The 19907-nt window shown below is 33.6% G+C and overlaps 1 protein-coding gene across 1 annotated transcript in view; it reads right to left on the bottom strand.

Moving 5' to 3' along the window:
- Positions 1 to 19907, bottom strand: part of SNTG1 (syntrophin gamma 1) — an 813750-nt gene that overhangs the window by 255612 nt on the left and 538231 nt on the right. The window contains 1 exon segment of the mRNA XM_074278136.1: positions 6639 to 6677. Coding sequence (XP_074134237.1) covers positions 6639 to 6677 — 39 coding nt within the window.

The raw sequence follows: 19907 nt of genomic DNA, 5'->3' as shown, positions 1-19907 counted from the left end.
TTAGATCAAAATGGGTCCAAGATTTAGGCATAAAGAACAAAACCATAAATAAATTGGAGGAACATGGGATGGTTTACCTCTTGGACTTGTGGAGGAGGAAGGAGTTTGTGTCCAAGGGAGAACTAGAGACCATTATTGATCACAAAATAGAACATTTTGATTACACCAAATTCAAAAGTTTCTGCACAAACAAAACTAATGCAAACAAGATTAGAAGGGAAGTAACAAATTGGGAAAACATTTTTATAGTTAAAGGTTCTGATAAAAGCCTCATCTCCAAAATATACAGAGAATTGACTTTAATTTATAAGAAATCAAGCCATTCTCCAATTGATAAATGGTCAAAGGATATAAACAGACAATTTTCAGATGATGAAATTAAAACTATTTCCACTCATATGAAAGTATTCCAAATCACTATTGATCAGAGAAATGCAAATTAAGACAACTCTGAGATATTATTACACACCTGTCAGATTGCCTAAGATGACAGGAACAAATAATGATGAATGCTGGATGGGGCTGTGGGAAAACTGGGACACTGATACATTGTTGGTGGAGTTGTGAAAGAATCCAACCCTTCTGGAGAGCAATCTGTAATTATGCCCAAAAAGTTATCAAAATGTGCATATCCTTTGACCCAGCCATACTACTACTGGGCGTATATCCCAAGGAACTACTAAAGAAGGGAAAGGGACCTGTATGTGCCAAAATGTTTGTGGCAGCCCTTTTGATAGTGGCTAGAAGCTGGAAGATGAATGGATGTCCATCAATTGGAGAATGGTTGGGTAAATTATGGTATATGAATGTTATGGAATATTATTGTTCTGTAAGAAATGACCAACAGGATGAATACAGAGAGGCTTGGAGAGACTTACATCAACTGATGCTAAGTGAAACGAGCAGAACCAGAAGATCATTATACACTTCAACAATGATACTGTATGAGGATGTATTCTGATGGAAGTGGGTGTCTTCAACATAGAGAAGAGCTAATCCAATTCCAATTGATCAATGATGGACAGAAACAGCTACATCCAGAAAAGGAACACTGGGAAATGAGTGTAAACTGTTATTTTTACCTTCTGATTCCAATTCTTCCTGTGCAACAAGAAATTCGGTTCTACACACATATATTGTATCTAGAATATATTATATTTTTTAAAAAGTGCATTAACAATTTAAAAAAAAAAACGCCTTTTATTTGATCTTCACAATTAATCAGAAAATATAAAGAATTCACAAGAGCCCATAAACAAGGAAAAAGACATGTAAAGGACTTGGTATAGTTTTTAAATTGTCAACAAAATTTTCTTCCTTCTCTGATGAATGTCACTTTTCTAAAGGGTCATGTGCAGTATTTCTCTTCCTTGGCTTTATTGTGCCACCTTCTCTATTATAACCCCTCAAAATTTTAGACTTGGAATGAGAAAATATATTAACATTCCAGTGAGTAAATCTATTGGATGGGATTATTTCCCTTTATCTAAACTGATCATGGAAATACAAGTGTATTAGAGTAGCTAAATGATGCAATAGATAGAACAAGGGCTCTGTTGTCAAGATAACCTGAATTTAAATGCAACCTCAGAAACTTAATACTTCCTAGCTATGGGATGCTGAGCAGGTCACTTAAGTCCAATTGTCTCACAGGGGAGGGGGGAAAGATAGAAATGGAAGGATAAAATCCAAGTTTTTAGGTTCTTTATTCTTAATGTTTTGCTTTTGGGCAATCTTATTTCTCTTCTCTTTAAGACAGATGCTACACTAGAACTGTCTCATTTCTAGATGCAAGACTAGATCCACAGTAGAGCCAAGATGGTGGAGTGAAGCCAGGAAGCTGCTTGAGCTCTTCCAGTTTCCCATGAAAATCACCAAGCCTTTGTACATAGTCTGATGGAATAAATCCACTTTCCAACCCAAGAAAGATTGAAAGAACTTCAAGTAAGGTCAGATCACTGGGGTGAAAGGGGTATTTGGCCCAGCCTATAAAGAATCTGCAAAAGCCAGTGAGAGTGTCTTAAACAACAGATCAGTAGCTGAGACCTTGGCTATTGACTCAGTGATGAAGCATATCAGTGGGGCTACCGAAGTTCGAGTTCTTATATCAAATTCTGAGAAACCAGGCTGTTTCCTGTAAAAAGCAAGCAAAGCTAGCCCCTGTAAATACAAGTGGCCCTTATAGTCAAAGCCCACACTCAGAGTTGCACAGGAAGCTTGGGAAAGCACCCCCTTCATCCCAGGAACAGAGCTCAAACCATAAAAATAAAAAATAAAAAAAGAGGAAATGTATAAAAAGAAAAGAAAATGAGCAAAAAACCCAGAAAAGTACCTTGACCATAGAAAGCTACTATGGTGATAGGGAAGACCAAAACACCAACTCAAATGAGAACAACATGTCCACAGAAGAAAATTGGAAGAATGATATGAATTGGTCTCAAGTCCAAAGAGGCTTCTTGAAAGTGCTCACAAAAGATTTTTAAAGCCAAAAAAAAGATGAGGTATATGCAAAAGACAGTCAATAGCTTGAAAAAGGAAGGCTATTCCTTAAAAAATACAAAAAAAAAGGGGGTACCAATTTTTATCTCAGATAAAGCATAAGTAACAATTTATCTGATTAAAAGAGATAAGCAAAGAAGTAATCTTATTAAAAGATACCATGAACAATGAAGTATTAATGATACTAAATGGATATGTGCCAAATGTTATAGCTTATATATCCCTAGAGGAGATATTAAGACAGTTACAGGAAGAAATAGACAACAAAATTATATTAATGGGAAAGTCAATCTTCCCCTCTCAGAAGCTACAGCAATTATTCCAAACTTTACCTTCCCTCATCAGGTTCCCACATTTCTTTCCCCTCTCTATAATCTTCAGTCTCTCTTTTTCTACTGTTCCTTCCTTGTCACCTAAAAATAAATTTAGGATTATCTCACCCTGAAAACACTCAAAATGATATTAGGATCACCTACTCATATTAGGATGCTTTATTTTGCTTTCTTTCTGCATACCAGTTTCTTAAATAAATATTTTATACCCGTCTTCTGGGAAAGGCCAAATGGACATGGTCACACACTCTACAGAGATAGATACACAGGTAAAAGTTGCAAACAAATTCCCACTTCCTTGACTTATTAGTTTTATGTGAATTAATAAGAACAGAAAAAAAAATAATTTTACTAACATACCAAAAAGTCCTATCTTTTTTAACATTAAAAACAGTATATAATGCCCTTTTATTATAACCACTGTCTTACATGATTAGACATTTAGTTCAGGACATAAAAATCTTAATTCCTCCTCACAAAATTACATTTTTACCAAAATTGTTCAAAAATATCCTTCACACAGTATCCATTTTTCCAAGTTTAGCATTTGTAATATCCCATAAATTTTCAAATATAAACAATAACAAACAAGCTATTGAAGGATCTTTTCTCCAGATTTTACATAAATGCCTTAACCTTTTATGATTTGTGGCATGATTTTAGGTTATGCTTCAACATTCCTTCTCCATTTGGGAATTTCCATGATTTTAGAATAATTCCTCCCAGACCAGTAGTCATTGAATTGTATTAGTTAAAAGCTATAACTTCTACATATTTTCCTTAAAGTAAGATTCATATCTTAAAAGAACAACTTTTAAAAACACAATCATAAAGAGAACTCAAATATATATATATAGTGCAAAAAATCTGAATTCATATGACAGAAATGTAACAAAAGGTGGGGAAAACAGCTCAAATTTTTTTATTCTTATAAAGATCAGATATTCTGGGTCAGCATAGTTTCAGAAGAAAAGAAAAAAAATGCTTGCATGATTATTATTGGTTTGAAATGACGCTACAATAAGATTAGTTTTTCAAATATTCTTCAGAGCAACATAAAATTTACTGGGGAATCACCCATTTGTTTCTTATATTACAGATATAGCATACAATCATGTTAAATAGAATAAAGAAAATATTTCCTAAAGTTTTATTCAATCATAATTCTTAAAACTATTTTCATTGAGTTAATAATATCTAAATTAAAAAATTATACATATTGCCATTACAAGAATTTATGTCAACTGTGATCTGTTCTCACCCTGGCTTTTTTAGAGTTATTTTCAGATAGATAGATAGATAGATAGATAGATAGATAGATATGTAGATATGTAGATATAGATACATTGAACATACAGAGATAATATAAATGTGTGTATATGTATGTGTATATCTATCTATGCACACATATCTTTATGTGCATGTTCATAGGTAGATACATAAATCTTGTATTGATGGTAAATTCATACTTTATGACTCTTTTCAATTCTAGAATCATTCTCTAAAGAGAGAAGGTAAGGTAGATTGTGATATTGTACTCACGTATATACCTTTTTTTTTTCTTTCAGCTTTCTCATAATTCTGATTCAATTAGTTGTTTATTTAAAATATATATTCTTTAACTTTACTGAACACAAAATAATAAAAAAATAAAGTTTTTCTTATCTTTGAGAAGCTTTCTCATTGGCAAATACCTTACGTTTTAAAAGAGAAAGAAAGGAAATTAACATCAGTCAAGTGGACTAGGTTACAAGATCTTAGAACATTTTTCAAAAAAAAATATGAATTTGGAAAGACTACAAAGTAAATGGGTTCATAATGATATTGCAGAACTAACCTAATCTATAAAACTGAGGCAACTAGATGGCCATGGCACTGTGGATAGAACACCTGCACTGTAGTTAGGACAAATCTGGTCTCAGATATTTAACACTTACTAGCTATGTCACTTAAACCCAATTAACTGAAAAAAAAATCTGAATAATTTAATTTGTTTTTGTCAACTACACTGATAAATTAGAACTTCAGAAAGATATACTACAAAGTATTTTGTAATAACATTCTTAATAGAGTAGATTGATACATATTAGACTGGAATTGGAAACAGCAAAGTGGCTCAATGGAAAGAGAGAGCTTGGCTTGGAGCAAGGAAAACCTGAGTTCAAATATGACCTCAAAAGTTTATGAGCTTTGTGACCCTGAGCAAATTACTTAATATTTGTTTGCCTCAATTCACTGGACAAGGAAATGGCAAATGACTCTTGTATCTTTCCCAAGAAACCCCATAGATAGTTTCAGCACAATATGGTCCATTGAATTTCATAGAGTCGGACACAACTGAACAAAATTAGAATTAGGTGACTTGGATTTGCTTGGATAATAATAACCAAGTAGTTTTAATTAATAAATTATTGTCAACTTAAAGTCTCCAATTGAGTGCAACAACAAATAATAATTGCTTTTTATTTCCCAAAATACATGCAAAGATAGTTTTCAACATTCACTCTTACAAAATCTTGTGTTTCAAATTTTTCTTTCTAATCCCTCCTCTCCTCCCCTAGACATCAAGTAATCCAATACAGGTTAAGTATTTTCAATTTTTCTAAACATATTTCCACATTTGTCATTCTGCATAAGAAAAATCACATCAAGAGGGGAAAAATGATTAAAAAAACAAGCAAACAATATAAAAAGGTGAATATATAATGCTTTGATCCACATTCAGTTTTCATAGTCTTCTCTCTAGATATGAATGGCTATTTCCTTTACAAATCTATTGAAATTGCCTTGAATCACATGATTGTTGAAAAGAGCCAAATCCATCATAGTTGATCATCATGTAATCTTATTATTACTGTGCACAGTTACTTAACTTAGCATCAGTACATGTTAAGATAAATCAAATTTATTTGTTTTTTTAATTATTTGGATAGATCACTAGAGGTGACTGGTTATGTTTAGCTTGGGAAAACAGAGTTGGTAAAGCAAGTTAACTGAGTATCTGAAGAATTGTAGTACTAAAGAAAAACATGGAGTAATAAGTGATATTTGTAGAGGTACAGATTCAGGCTAAATATAATGTTCCCAAAATTAGTGTAATTTTAAAATTTAATAACTTGAGGGTGAGAGGAGTTCTAATAATTATAGTTACTCAAGAGCAAAACAGACTCCTTAAAGAGGAAGCATGATATCCTTCACTAAAGCTCTTCATAGCAAGACTAGAATTTAGTTTGCTTGAGAGGGTAGAAGGAATTATACTTCAGAGTATTTGGAGCTATTTATTCTGATTTTGCACTTAACTCCAGGTTTCTGTAAAACTGATTAAATATCTTCAATTGTCCTTCACGATACTAACTTCAGTGGCATTTAAAGCAGGTGAATATGCTTAAAGAAACAATTTTCTGAATCACTAATTCAAGGTTCTGATATTTGAGGTCATCTATTTAAATATAAAGAAAGGGAATGCTAACTGCACATACATCTAGATCAAAACCAATTTTGTAATGTCTAAATGTAGGCACAACTTTACATTTGCAAAAAAAAAAATCATCCTTATTATTTATTGCTAGTATGAAGATAATGAAGATAATGAACAAATACATCTCACATCAAAAAAAAAAAGACAAAACAAAACAAAAACAGAATATCTTGCAAAATAAGAGATGAAAACTCAACTAGCCCATTTTGACCATAAATTACCTCCATTACTATTATATTATATTATATTATATTATATTATATTATATTATATTATATACATATTGATCAATATACATTTGATTTTACAAGTATTTTTTTCTATCTTACCTGTTGGTTTACAGGGAAGTTTCTGTTGATTTTTTTAATCTGTAAAAAAGGGGAAAAAATAAAACCTCAAAGCCTGGAAAGATAATGTAATTTAATATTAATATAATATAATAACCTCAATATTTTTTCTAGCAATGATATGTACAAAGGTGCCTATATTGTCAATGATTATAATGCAAATACTTCTTAATAATATATAATGTCTAACAAACCTGCTTATAAGTACAATTGCCTTCATTATTAAATATAATTACAATTTAAAAGCTCATATGAAAATAATTCCAGGGGATCTATTTATGCTATCCTGAGAAATATTGCATGAGGTATTTTATTTTTCTGGTTCCTACTTTTCTTTGTTATAAAAAAGATGGATTTCCATTTTCCCATCAACCATTATCTTTTTTGTGGTCCTTTGGTTTGGAAATCAGAACCATTTATAAAAGCCCTGTCAAGAAAAAAAAAAAAAAAACTGCTTGTCAATACTTAATAAAAAATTTTAAAAAAACTTATAACTATTATTTTAACTTTTAAATATACCGTAGGGAAAAAAAAAAAAACTTCGAGTGATATTATTTCTTTTTTCTAAGCCATCCACCATCCTGTTGTTTTTTACTCTTATGATTGCTGAAGAAATAGGCAATCTAAACACTGAAGGATAAAATATGTCTATCTACATACTCAGTCAGACCCCCAAATAGAACATAGCATTTACACTAAGCCAATTTAATATATGACATTTTATCATAACATAAGCTGAATCTTCTGAGAAAACATTTCCTATATTATCTGAGCCCTAATCAAACATTTCCACCAAAATGGCAATAATACGCGAGTATTACTTTAAAGTAAACTCTATAATTCTGCTGACACAATGCAAAATGTCTTATGTTAACACTATTTTTTTACTCCTCTACTGAGTCTTCAGCATAATGTGGAACTAAGTCTGGATTCTTGAAGGATGTGTCAGATTAGTGCCAGCTTTCATAAGTCCCATTAAATTGGAGGCAGGGAGTCAAGATGAAATGAATATAGATTTAGCCACTTCCTAAGATTAATTACATAGTGGGCAACGGTTGAAAAACTGGCCACCAGATTATTATTTTTTTCAACGTCCAGGCAAGGATATTCCTTGAAGGGAATTGAAGGGAATGCCCATATCAATTTCTTTTTGTTTGTTTTTCTTTGTTGTTGCTGGAGTTATTAAGTACCAAGGGTTTCATTTTTTCCCTCTATTTCTAATATTGTTTCTATAAACATTACACATGGTACAATTTCCACAATACAAGCTATTTTCTCATAAGAGTTCTGAAAAGCAAGTGAATTGATTTTGAGTGAGGGAGGGCTATGCAAAGTCACTAACATCATTTCTTCTCCAGAATCATTTGGGTCCTGTGTAACCAGATATAGATCAAAATGACTGAAGATAGTTCTGAATGCAGTGGGAGAATTTGACTTTTTTAAACTAAAGTTTTTAGCAGGTCTCAGTTTTACTGAGGCAACCACTCATTCAGTAATTAAGACAATAAGAAAAAATGAAGCTTTTTTTAACCTAGTCAAAAGAACCTTGCAGTCACAGATTTAAGTTAGGAGGGAACTTTGTAAAATTTTAGTCTGACCTCTTCAATTTTACATATGAAGTAGTTAAATCTCAAGGAAAACTATATGGTACAATGGAAAAAGTATCATCTTTGAAGTCAGTTCAAATATGACCTCCGCACTTACTAGCTATGTAACCTCAGGCAAGTATTGCTTCCAAAACCAAAACCAAACAAAAACAATCAAACAAATAAAACAATTACAACAAAATGATATGTCATATAAAATCATTATTTTCCCATCTGTGAAACTGAATAGCTTTTTCATGAAGAAAATTAAAGTGAATAGGGTAGGAAGGGAAGAGTTGAAAAAAATTTTGTCAATATCTCTAAAAAGATTCAGTTTTTTTTTAAGGTTATCATCAACTAACAAATTTATAAGACTCAAGCCATTTCATAATAGAGAAAAGGTAAAATGATATGAACAAGTTCTCTTTACAAGATGTGCAAACTTTTAACAATAAAAGTAAGTCTAGAACTATATATCATTCCATAATCCTTTTGCTACCACCAAGCCAGTCATCAAATTACTCCAAATCTTGACACCTGTAAATTCTTAAGACAAGTCATTCCTTCCTGGCTACCATTCTTCCATACGTTTTGTTTTCTGCTCCTTGAAGGAAGGAATGTTATATCACATTTGTGTTTCTATTTCCAGCATTATAATATTTTTGGATATATAGTGAGTGCTAAAAAAAAATACTTTCCACTCATCCATTTAATAAAAAAACAGAAAAAAAAAAACAATAACAAGCAATATTACTTTGAATAAATATTAAAAATACAAATTAAAACACTTTTGATATTTTAGTTCTCTTACAACAACAAATCTACAATCATGATAGAGGGAGATTTTTTGGTGGAGTTGTGCATTGAAATAGCTATTGTGGAATTCAGTTTGGAACTATGCACATTAATGGACAGTTGACTTACTGTCAATTGGCTTTAAGAATTTTAGAAACTGATTTGGAATTATAAGAAAGTGACTACAATGCACATTTCTTTAGGCATATACCTCAAAGATTTAAAAAAAAAATAAACTCATATATTCCAAAATGCAGAACATTTTCTTGATATAGTAAAGTAGTCAAAACTAAATAAATAACCATTAATTGGGGAACTAAACCCCAAGTTTTGGTACATCAATAAAATATATAATTTTCTTAGAGAACTTTTGTGCCTTCCCTAAAGCATGAATATCAATATGAAGAAGACATTTATCTATTTAAAAGTATGAGGAGAGGTTTTTTTTAATAATAGCTTTTTATTTTCAAAATGTATGCAAAGATAGGTTTCAGCATTCACCCTTTCAAGATTTTGTGTTCCAAATTTTTTCCTCCCTCCCTTCCCTCCACCCCCTCCCCTAGACAGCAACTTATCCAATATATGTTAAACATGTGCAATTCTTCTATAGATACTTCTACATTTATCATGCTGCATAAGAAAAATCAGATCCAAAAGGGGAAAAATGAGAAAAAATAACAAACAACAACAACAAAAAAAAACAATCAAACAACACCACAAAAGGTGAAAATACTATGTTGTGATACACATTCAATCCTTATAGTCTTCTTTCTGGATGCAGATGGCTCTTTCAATCACAAGTCTTTGAATTGGCTTGAATCACTTCATTGCTGAAAAAAAAAAAATAGCTACTTCCACCAGAATTGATCATAATATAATTTTGTTAATGTTGTATACAATGTTCTCTTTGTTCTTTTCACTCCACTTAATCAGTTCCTGTAATTCTTTCCAGGGTTTGTTTGTTTGTTTGTTTGTTTGTTTGTTTGTTTTCTGGGGCAATTGGAGTTAAGTGACTTGCCTAGGATCACATAGCTAGGAAATGTTATGTGTCTGAGACCAAATTTGAACTTAGGTCTTTTGGATTTCAGGCCTGGTGTTCTATCTACTTCTCCAGGTCTTTCTGAAATCATCTTGCTGATCATTTCTCATAGAACAATAGTATTCCTTAGCATTCATATACCATAACTTATTCAGCCATTCTCCAATTGATGGGCATCCACTCAGCTTCCGATTCCTTGCCAGTATAAAAAGGACTGCTACAAACATTTATGCACATGTATGTCATTTTTCTTTTAAAATATTATTCCTGAGAATATTATTGTTTTGTAAGAAATGACCAGCAGGATGAATACAGAGAGGCTTGGAGAGATTTACATGAACTGATGCTGAGTGAAATGAGCAGAACCAGGAGATCATTATACATAACAACAATATTGTATGAGGATGTATTCTGATGGAAGTGGGATATCTTCAATAAAGAGATCTAATTCAGTTCAAATTGATCAATGATGGACAAAATCATCTACAAGCAGAGAAGGAACACTGTAAAATGAGTGTAAACTGTTTGCCTTTTTGTTTTTCTTCCCAGGTTATTTTTACTTTCTGAATCCAATTCTTCCTGTGCAACAAGAAATTCGGTTCTGCACACATATATTGTATCTGGGATATACTATAACATATTCAACATGCATAAGACTGCCTGCCATCTAGGGGAAGGGGTTGAGTAAAGGAAGGGAAAAATCCGAACAGAAGTGAGTACAAGGGATAATGTTGTAAAAAAAATTACTCATGCAGATGTATTGTCAAAAAAATTTATAATTATAAAATAAGAAATTGGATAAAAATTTGACCTCTTCAAATAGAACAAATTTGCACCTCAGGGTGAACAAGAGTGAAAAATCAAGACTTGGGACAGAATGGTGATCCTCTCAAAACAACCTGAGAAGATCTGAAGAAAAGCCTTGGGCTGGGGATAACCCTGCCAGAAGTGCAAACCCCTTGGGGCTAGCTCCATGGAAACTTCAAGTGGGCATTCCTTGGATTAGCTGAGTGTGGCTGAAGCCTCAACAGGAATCTCAGAGATTTTCACCTCTAGGATTGTTTGTGGGGTTGGGGTTTGAGTCTGAGAAGACTGAATGACCCTCAACTGATTGGGAATGCCAGACCCAATCTGCTGCTGAGATGTGGCCCTGGATGAGAAGGAACCAGCACCCTGTTAGTACAGAAGCAGCAGTGCAGGGGTATTGCTCACTGTGGGCACTTGCAGGAGGATGGAGCTCTTAATTTGGGGTTCCTGGTCAGAGTCGGGAGCTCAAAGGAAGCCTGAGGCATCATCCTCCCACCTTTTGAGATACACTAATACTTCTTATTTTTAAAAAATGACTCAGCAAAGAAGGACCTTACCAGTGAAACAGAAACATATTTTGGGAACAAGTAAGACTGGGATTTATCTTTAGAGAACACTTTGGTTAAAAAAAAAAAAAAAAAAAAAAATTCTACCCCAAAGAGTAATGTGAAATGTTTCCCTGCCCAAAGAGAATTTATAAAATTCAAAAATCATGTGAAATACATTGAGGGAAAACTATGGAAAAAATTAAGAATATCCAAGAAAAACAAGAAGCTTATAGAAAGTAAACCAACTAGAAAAAGAGGTACAGAATCTCAAAGATGAAAAAAAATGATTTGAAAACTAGAATTGGATGGGATATTATTGTTCTGTAAGAGATGACCAACAGGATGATTTCAGAAAGGTCTGGAGAGACTTACATGAACTGATGCTGAGTGAAATGAGCAGAATCAGGAGATTGTTGTATACTTCAACAACAATACTATATGATGATCAATTCTGATGGATGTGGCCATTTTCAACAATGAGATGAACCAAATCAGTTCTAATAGAGCAGTAATGAATTGAACCAGTTACACCCAGCAAAAGAACTCTGGGAGATGACTATGAACCACTACATAAAATTCCCAACCACTTTATTTTTGTCTGCCTGAATTTTGGATTTCCTTCACAGGCTAATTCAATGTCTGATTCTTTTTGAACAGCAAAAAAAAAAAAAAAAAAAAAAAAAAAACCTGTTTGGATGTATATACATATATTGTATTTAATTTATACTTTAACATATATAACATGTATTGGTCAACCTGCTATCTGGGGGGGGGGGGAAGGAGGGGAAAAATTAGAACAAAAAGTTTGGCAATTGCCAATGTTGTGAAATTACCCATGCATATATCTGGTAAATGAAAAACTATTAAAAAAAAGAAAAGAAAAGAAAAGAAAAGAAAATTAGAATTGGGCAAGGGGAAGCGAGTGAAGCAAAGATAACTAAGAAATAAAAGAATAGATTATAAAGAATGAGAAAATAGAACAGAATGTGAAAATTCTTATTAAAAATCTGATCTGGAAAACAAATCAAGAAAAGAAATTATAGGAAAATATGGATTGCCAGAAAATTCTGACCAAAAATAGGAACTTTGTTAGGATTACTAAGTGAGAACTCAGGTTGTCTGGACAGTGACAAGGTGAGAATTCAGGTTTTCTGGACAATTACAAGGTAAGAACTCAGGTTGACTTGATAGAGGGGGCAAGCTCATTGGCTGGGGTGGTTCTTCCCAGAAGCCCTTGCATTATCCCACGCCCATTCTCTGGGAGGATAAAAGAGATAGCACTGGGCCCAGAGAGCAGATCGGCCTGGAGAAGGATAAGAGCTGGAGGAGATTCAGAGCCAGGATTCAAAGAAAAGACTCTGCATTGCATCAGGCTTGACGGGGCTCTCTGCAGGAAGGGAAGTCACTTCTCTGGACAAGAGTTAACAGCAACTGCCTGGAGACAACGGTTCACTACAGGAAGAAGAATCTGTCTGAAAGATTTGAGTAGACACAGCAGATCTCTTCCCAGAGAGCGATCCAGCAGCTTCTAGAGACGAGAGCTCGCTACATTTGGAGTCCACACGTGGGGCAAGGACTTTTGCTTATCCTGACAAGAAGAGCTAGACCAGACTTTCGCAATTTGGCGCCCGAACAGGGACAGACACAGTCCTGATTCCAGTGGAAAAGCTTCTGATCTAGATCTCAGTCTCTCTGACCCAGAACCGTGAGTAATGAGGAAACTTTGTTAAAGATTAAGTGAGTGTGCTAATAGATAAATAAGGAACTTAACTTGTTAAGGGCTAAACCAGGAATCTCTTATAGTGAAATGGGGCAAACACCTTCTGTTCAAGGAAAATGTTTAGAGAGCATCATCAAGGTTATGAAAAGCCAAGGATTGATTATAATTTTAGAGGAGATTAGTGAACTTTTAAGAACTGTGAAGGTTATATGTCCTTCTTTTTCTCTGGAAGAAGAATTGGATCCAGATGAATGGGAATTAGTAGGAGAGCAATTAGGTGAACACTACAATTGTCTTTGTGACATTTTACCCTTTGGTTCCAGACCAAACTCAGTTTCCAAAGATACAATTCATACCTACAATTTAATCCAAATGGCTTTAAAAAATGTTTTTCTAAAGGAAGAGATGAAGGAGCAAAATGGGGAGGTGTCAACTAAACTAGGTGAAAAGGATGAATCAGATAACAATGAAGTTAAGTACAATTCTGAGCAACAGCAACAGGAGCACCTCCCATCTCCTCCTTCAATTAACCCTTCAGAGGTGGAGGAAGAAGGAGGAGGGGAAGAGACAGAAACACAAACAGAATCTCCTGTGAAGCAGCCTAAGCCTATGACAAGATTAGAAAAAGCATTGGTTAAAGCTAAGAGAGAAGGACAGGATATAAGTGATTTTATACATGCATATCCTGTGATTGAAAATATTGACTCTGTAGGTCAAAAAAGGAGAAGATATGCACATTTAGATTTGAATAAAATTAAGGATTTGAAAAAAGGTTGTACCCTTTATGGGGCTACATCAGCTTATGTCAAAATGTTACTAGATGGTTTGTCTTATGAAGTCCTAACCCCGAATGATTGGAAATCCATAGCAAGGACATGTCTGGAACCTGGAGAAAATTTATTATGGCTTGCGGAATTTCATGAATTATGTAAAATTCAAGTCAGATGCAATTTGGAAATAGGAGTTAACACACAATTCACTTTTGAGCACTTAGCTGGTGAAGGTCAGTATGGAGAGAATTCGGAACAGATTCATTATACCATGACAATATATGAGCAAATTGCTAAGGCTGCAATAAAAGCTTGGGGTGTCCTTCCTGGACAGAAAGATCGTGGAGAGGCTTTCACTAAAATACAGCAAGGTCCCAATGAACCTTTTGCAGATTTTGTGGGACGTTTGCAAACTGCTGTCAAAAGAACTATTGGAGAAAATTCAGCTACAGAAATAATGACCAGACATCTGGCTAAGGAAAATGCCAACGAGATTTGCAAAAGAATTATATGGGGATTAGACAAAGATGCTCCTTTAGAGGAGATCATAAGACGCTGTGCTACAGTGGGAACAAATGCTTTTTACACCCAGACAATGATGAATGTGGAAAGACAGGGTCCCTCCTGGCAAGGGCCTTCTAGAGAAACTCGGAGATGTTTTCAATGTGGAAAAATTGGACATCTAAGAGCTCAGTGTAGGAATGGAGATACAGTGAGAAGACAGGGTGAAAGAAGACCTAAAACCCCATGTCCAAAATGCAACAGAGGACTCCATTGGGCATCAGAGTGTAGAATAATTCAGGGAAATAGGATGAGGGGCCCAGGTCCAGGGCCCCAGGCAAAAAAGACTTGGGGCATGATGGCAGCTGATGTTACACCCAAAGAACCTTTAGAAGGCCAGGACTCTGATTTAATCAACCAGCAGAAAAGCAATCACATGGCAGAAAGGGATTACCTGATAAGTGAGCCAAAAGGCAATCAGATTGTAAAAATGGATTACACTTGGGGAGAATACAGGCCTTTTAAACCAACAGGGCTGTGTCCAGTGCAAACAACTCCAATGTAATTGCCAGATGATGAGAAGAGATTTAGAAAGTGGTAAATAGAAGAAAATTAGATAGGTTAACTGCCTGGGAGAGAGGGTTTGCTAGTATTTTAACAGACAGAAGAAAACAGATGAAGAAGGAATCAGATGGGTGCCAACGAGTCATATTCGCCTTGTCCATCAGAGAGAGACAGAAAAAGAGAAAGACCTCAAAATAAAGGAGAAGATCTAAGAAACATCTGACACTGAAAGAGCATGGATAATAAGAAGACTGTTAAAGAACTTTAAAACCAGCAGGAATCATTGGACTTCCTCACACAAGATGAGACTAATGGACAATGGACTTATGGACATTTATAAATTTTCAATTTATGATTATGTTATATACTTCTAGCATGTGTTATGTTACTATGTGCTTATGTAATTTATGTAATTATCTGTAATACTTCCCATATTGATGGATTTATGTTTCAAGGTCATGACTGTCCTATGTTCTAAATCAAAAGAAAGGGGGAGATGTTAGGATTACTAAGTGAGAACTCAGGTTGTCTGGACAGTGACAAGGTGAGAATTCAGGTTTTCTGGACAATTACAAGGTAAGAACTCAGGTTGACTTGATAGAGGGGGCAAGCTCATTGGCTGGGGTGGTTCTTCCCAGAAGCCCTTGCATTATCCCACGCCCATTCTCTGGGAGGATAAAAGAGATAGCACTGGGCCCAGAGAGCAGATCGGCCTGGAGAAGGATAAGAGCTGGAGGAGATTCAGAGCCAGGATTCAAAGAAAAGACTCTGCATTGCATCAGGCTTGACGGGGCTCTCTGCAGGAAGGGAAGTCACTTCTCTGGACAAGAGTTAACAGCAACTGCCTGGAGACAACGGTTCACTACAGGAAGAAGAATCTGTCTGAAAGATTTGAGTAGACACAGCAGATCTCTTCCCAGAGAGCGATCCAGCAGCTTCTAGAGACGACAGCTCGCTACATTTGGCGTCCACACGTGGGACAAGGACTTTTGCTTATCCTGACAAGAAGAGCTAGACCAGACCTTCGCAGAACTTGACATAATAATGTAGGAAACAATCCCAGAAAATAGTCTTGGAGTGATAGAACATGAGGGGAAAGTAGAAATAGAAAAAAATCCACCAATCACCACCTCAAAGAGATCCTGTGTGGAAAAACACAGCAATATTATTGCAAAATTTCAAAAAATCTAGATCAAAGAGAACATTTGGCAAGAAACAACAACAACAACAACAACAACAAAGCAAAACAACAATTTAAATATTCTGGAGCTACAATGAGAATTGTACAAGACTTATCAGTAGGTACAAAAAAAGACTGCAGGTCCTGGACTCATCTCTATCAACAATCAAAAAAACTAGGCCTGTGGCCAAAAATATCATATCCAGCAAAATTATCTAAAACTAAATGAGAAAAAAAAATTCAGGGCTTTCTATCAACCAAACCCAAACTTAACAGGAATTTTAAAATATGAGACAATATGAAAGATCAATGTTAAGAAACATAACATGGATAAACTGTTTAAACATGGATAAGTTATGTTTTTTTACATGTACACACACACACACACACACACACACACACACACACACACATACACACATACCACACCAGGGTAGCTCAAAAGAAAGATTGACAGAGTTAAGGTAAAAATAGCAATCATGTTATATAAATGAGGTGCAGAAGAACAATAGATACATAGGCATTAAAAGGGAGAAAAGGGATCATAGATCTGAAAATTTTCTCACATCAGGAATAGGTTCAATAGGTAACACTACATAGATACCATGAAGGGTATATCACCATCCAAAGTCTATAAAGGAATAAAGAGGGAAGGATGGGTGGATGGAAAAGAAAAGGGTGAGGAAAGAAGACAAGGAAGGAATTTTGGAGTGGGGGGAGGTTAAGTAATAGCAAGGCAAGTTGGGGAGAAGAATTTAATTAAAGAGGCAGGACAGAAAAAAAACATGTTTGTGTGTGGAGAGGGTGGTATTGGTGTGAGTATGTGTATGTTTATATGTGTATACATAAATATAAATTTTTTGAATGTAGCTTCCTTGGGAGTGAGGGGAGGGGGGAGGGGGAAAGAGAGGAGAAAAGAATAAAATAAATAAGGTGAGCAGCAGAGAACCAAAGAAGAATTGTCGTTCATGAATGTAACTTCTTGTACTAATATATATATATATATATATATATATATATATATATATATATATATATATTTATATATACTTTCTTGATCTGGTAATTTGTTGTTTTTTAATGTGAATCCTATCTGATATGCTGCTGAACATATGATAATGTTCTCTTTTGTTTTGCTTTATTTTATTTTGTATTTTTTCCATTTTCTACTTGTTCTTACTCTATTTTTTTTCAAATAAAAAAATAAACATAAAATGTTATTCTTGTGACTTTATGTAAGCTTCTATACAGATTATTGTGCGAAGAATTCTTATGTTATTAGGGATAACTGAAATAGAAACAATGAAAATCCTTAAAAAGGATAATTTTAACAATGAAGCCAAAAATATAAAATTATTTCTCTCTTTAAAACTAGCAATTGTAAATCAAGTACTGAACACTGATGTTTTCATATTTTTCTGTGAACAGATAACTCTAATGTCTGTGACATATTCAACAGTTGAGGAAAAATGATTTTTCTTTAAGATTTATAAAACCCTTTTAATAAATTGCCTTATGTCATTTTTACAACAACCCTGTGGCTATTTTTATTTTCATTACACTAATAAGGAAATCAAATTTGATATTCACTGAATTGACTAATATCACACAGCTAATCATTTTCAAAGATGATATTCTAACCTAAGTATTCTATATTTCAGATTTACTAATTTACTTGAAATACAAATTGTATCTCATTTAAAAGGAAAAAAAAGTTTTATATGTATATTGAAACTATATTGCCAAGATGATAAAGTATTATGTTATGACAAAATGAAAAATTAGTATCATCTTGAACAACATGACTACTTGCCAAAATATAATGGCTGAAAGAGATGAGATGAAAAAAAAAAAAGAAAGAAAAGAAAACAGTTATTGTAGTTTCCATTACAATGAATATTGCTTATGGGGTAAATTACTGAAGCTATCAATCATGGTTGGCTTGGTTTTGTTGTTGTTGTTTTCCTGCAAAGTAGGCTGAAAGTGATTTAGAAATCACAGTAAAAGTGTCAGCCTGTAAATCAGAAATTTATTTATCCTGTTCACATGTACTTTAAAGAAGAACTGATATACTTATGGAGTAAAATGGCAGGTGGTATGAGATGGTCTTAAGGAAAATGTTTCAGAGAACATAGAATATAATTTATTTTAATTCTTAGACTAGAAAAGATGGAAAACAAATTCCATATCTGTTTTCTTTACACCCTCTTTTGAGGGAAGAAGTAGCATATTGCAGTGGATAGAACAATGTGTTTGGAGAAAGGAAAAACAAGGTTCAAATATATCATATATTAGTTTTGTGGCCATACAGAATCATTAATTTTCTGCCTCACTAGAAATCCAACATTGGGGCTTAATAACATTTAATTTTTCTCTTATTTATAAATCTATGGTTTTATATTGGCAGAGATTATGCCTTACATTACTTTGCATCAATAATAATTGACACACTATAGAATCACTTGTAATGAGTTTTATCAGTCAGATGATAAAAATCTATCATTTTCTTGAATCATATTGCTCATATCAGTTTCCTCTGAGCTCCAATACAAAATTAAACAGATCTACTATGCTGATTCATGTAAGAGATTTCAAGATTAGTTATTAGAAATTACCTCTAATGCCTTTTTCTTAATCTTATACTTTTTTTTTCCTAGAAAAGTTCCAATTCATCAATATCGGTTTTAAATTCTCCTGATTAATTTTACTATTCTTTTCAGTTTCAGATAAATCATGCCTGGTACAATGAATGATGAAAAAATAGTATGCAAAAAATGTTTTTTTTTATTAGATAAAACAGGGTAAAACATTTAAATAGTGGAATAAGATATCATTAAAATCACTTCCTGCTATCTTTTTATTTCCTGCCAATGTCATTCTCCTGAAAGATCCTCCTACCACACAGGTGGAAGTCATCCTCATGGAGTTAGGAATTCCATTATGTCTGAGAATTAAACCTGTAATATGGAAAAATAAATTGATAAATATGTATAAATGTATACATATGTATGTAGATATATACATATATATTCATGTTTTCATGTTTAAACATGTGTATGTATTTGGCATGTACATGCATATATATGTGTGTAATAGTATAATACACTCACACATTAAAATTGTGACTTACTACAATTGATATGGTCAAGGATATGAACAATTCTCAGATGATGAAATTAAAGTCATCTATTGTCATGATAAAATGCTCCAAATCACTATTAATTAGAGAAATGCAAATTAAAACATCTTAAATATCTCAGATTGAGTAAGATGACAAGACAAGATAATGACACACATTGGAGAGGATATGGGAAAATTAAGACACTAATGCATTGTTGATCAAGTTGTGAAATGATCCAACCATTCTATGCACCAAGGGCTACAAAACTGTGCATATCCTTTGATCCAGCTGGTACCACTACTGGTTCTGTATCCCAAGGATATCATAAAGAAGGGAAAAGGTCTCACATGTACACAAATATAGCAACTTTTTGTAGTAGTGGAGGATTGGAAAAGGAGTAGATAAATTGGGGAAGTGTTGAATCAGTGATGTTATATGAAAGTAATGAAATATTATTGCTAGTTTTAAAAAAATTATGAACAAGCTGATTTTAGAAAAGCCTAGAAAAATGTATATGAATTGATGCTAAAGGAAGCAAGTAGAACCAGAAATACATTGTACACAGTAACAGCAAAATTGTGCCATAATCAATAATAGAGCTTAGTTGTTCTCAGTGGTTC

The sequence above is a fragment of the Sminthopsis crassicaudata genome, chromosome 1 (genome assembly GCF_048593235.1).
Source record: "Sminthopsis crassicaudata isolate SCR6 chromosome 1, ASM4859323v1, whole genome shotgun sequence".
In the NCBI taxonomy this organism is placed as follows: domain Eukaryota; kingdom Metazoa; phylum Chordata; class Mammalia; order Dasyuromorphia; family Dasyuridae; genus Sminthopsis; species Sminthopsis crassicaudata.
This window is presented reverse-complemented; position numbering and strand designations above follow the sequence as displayed.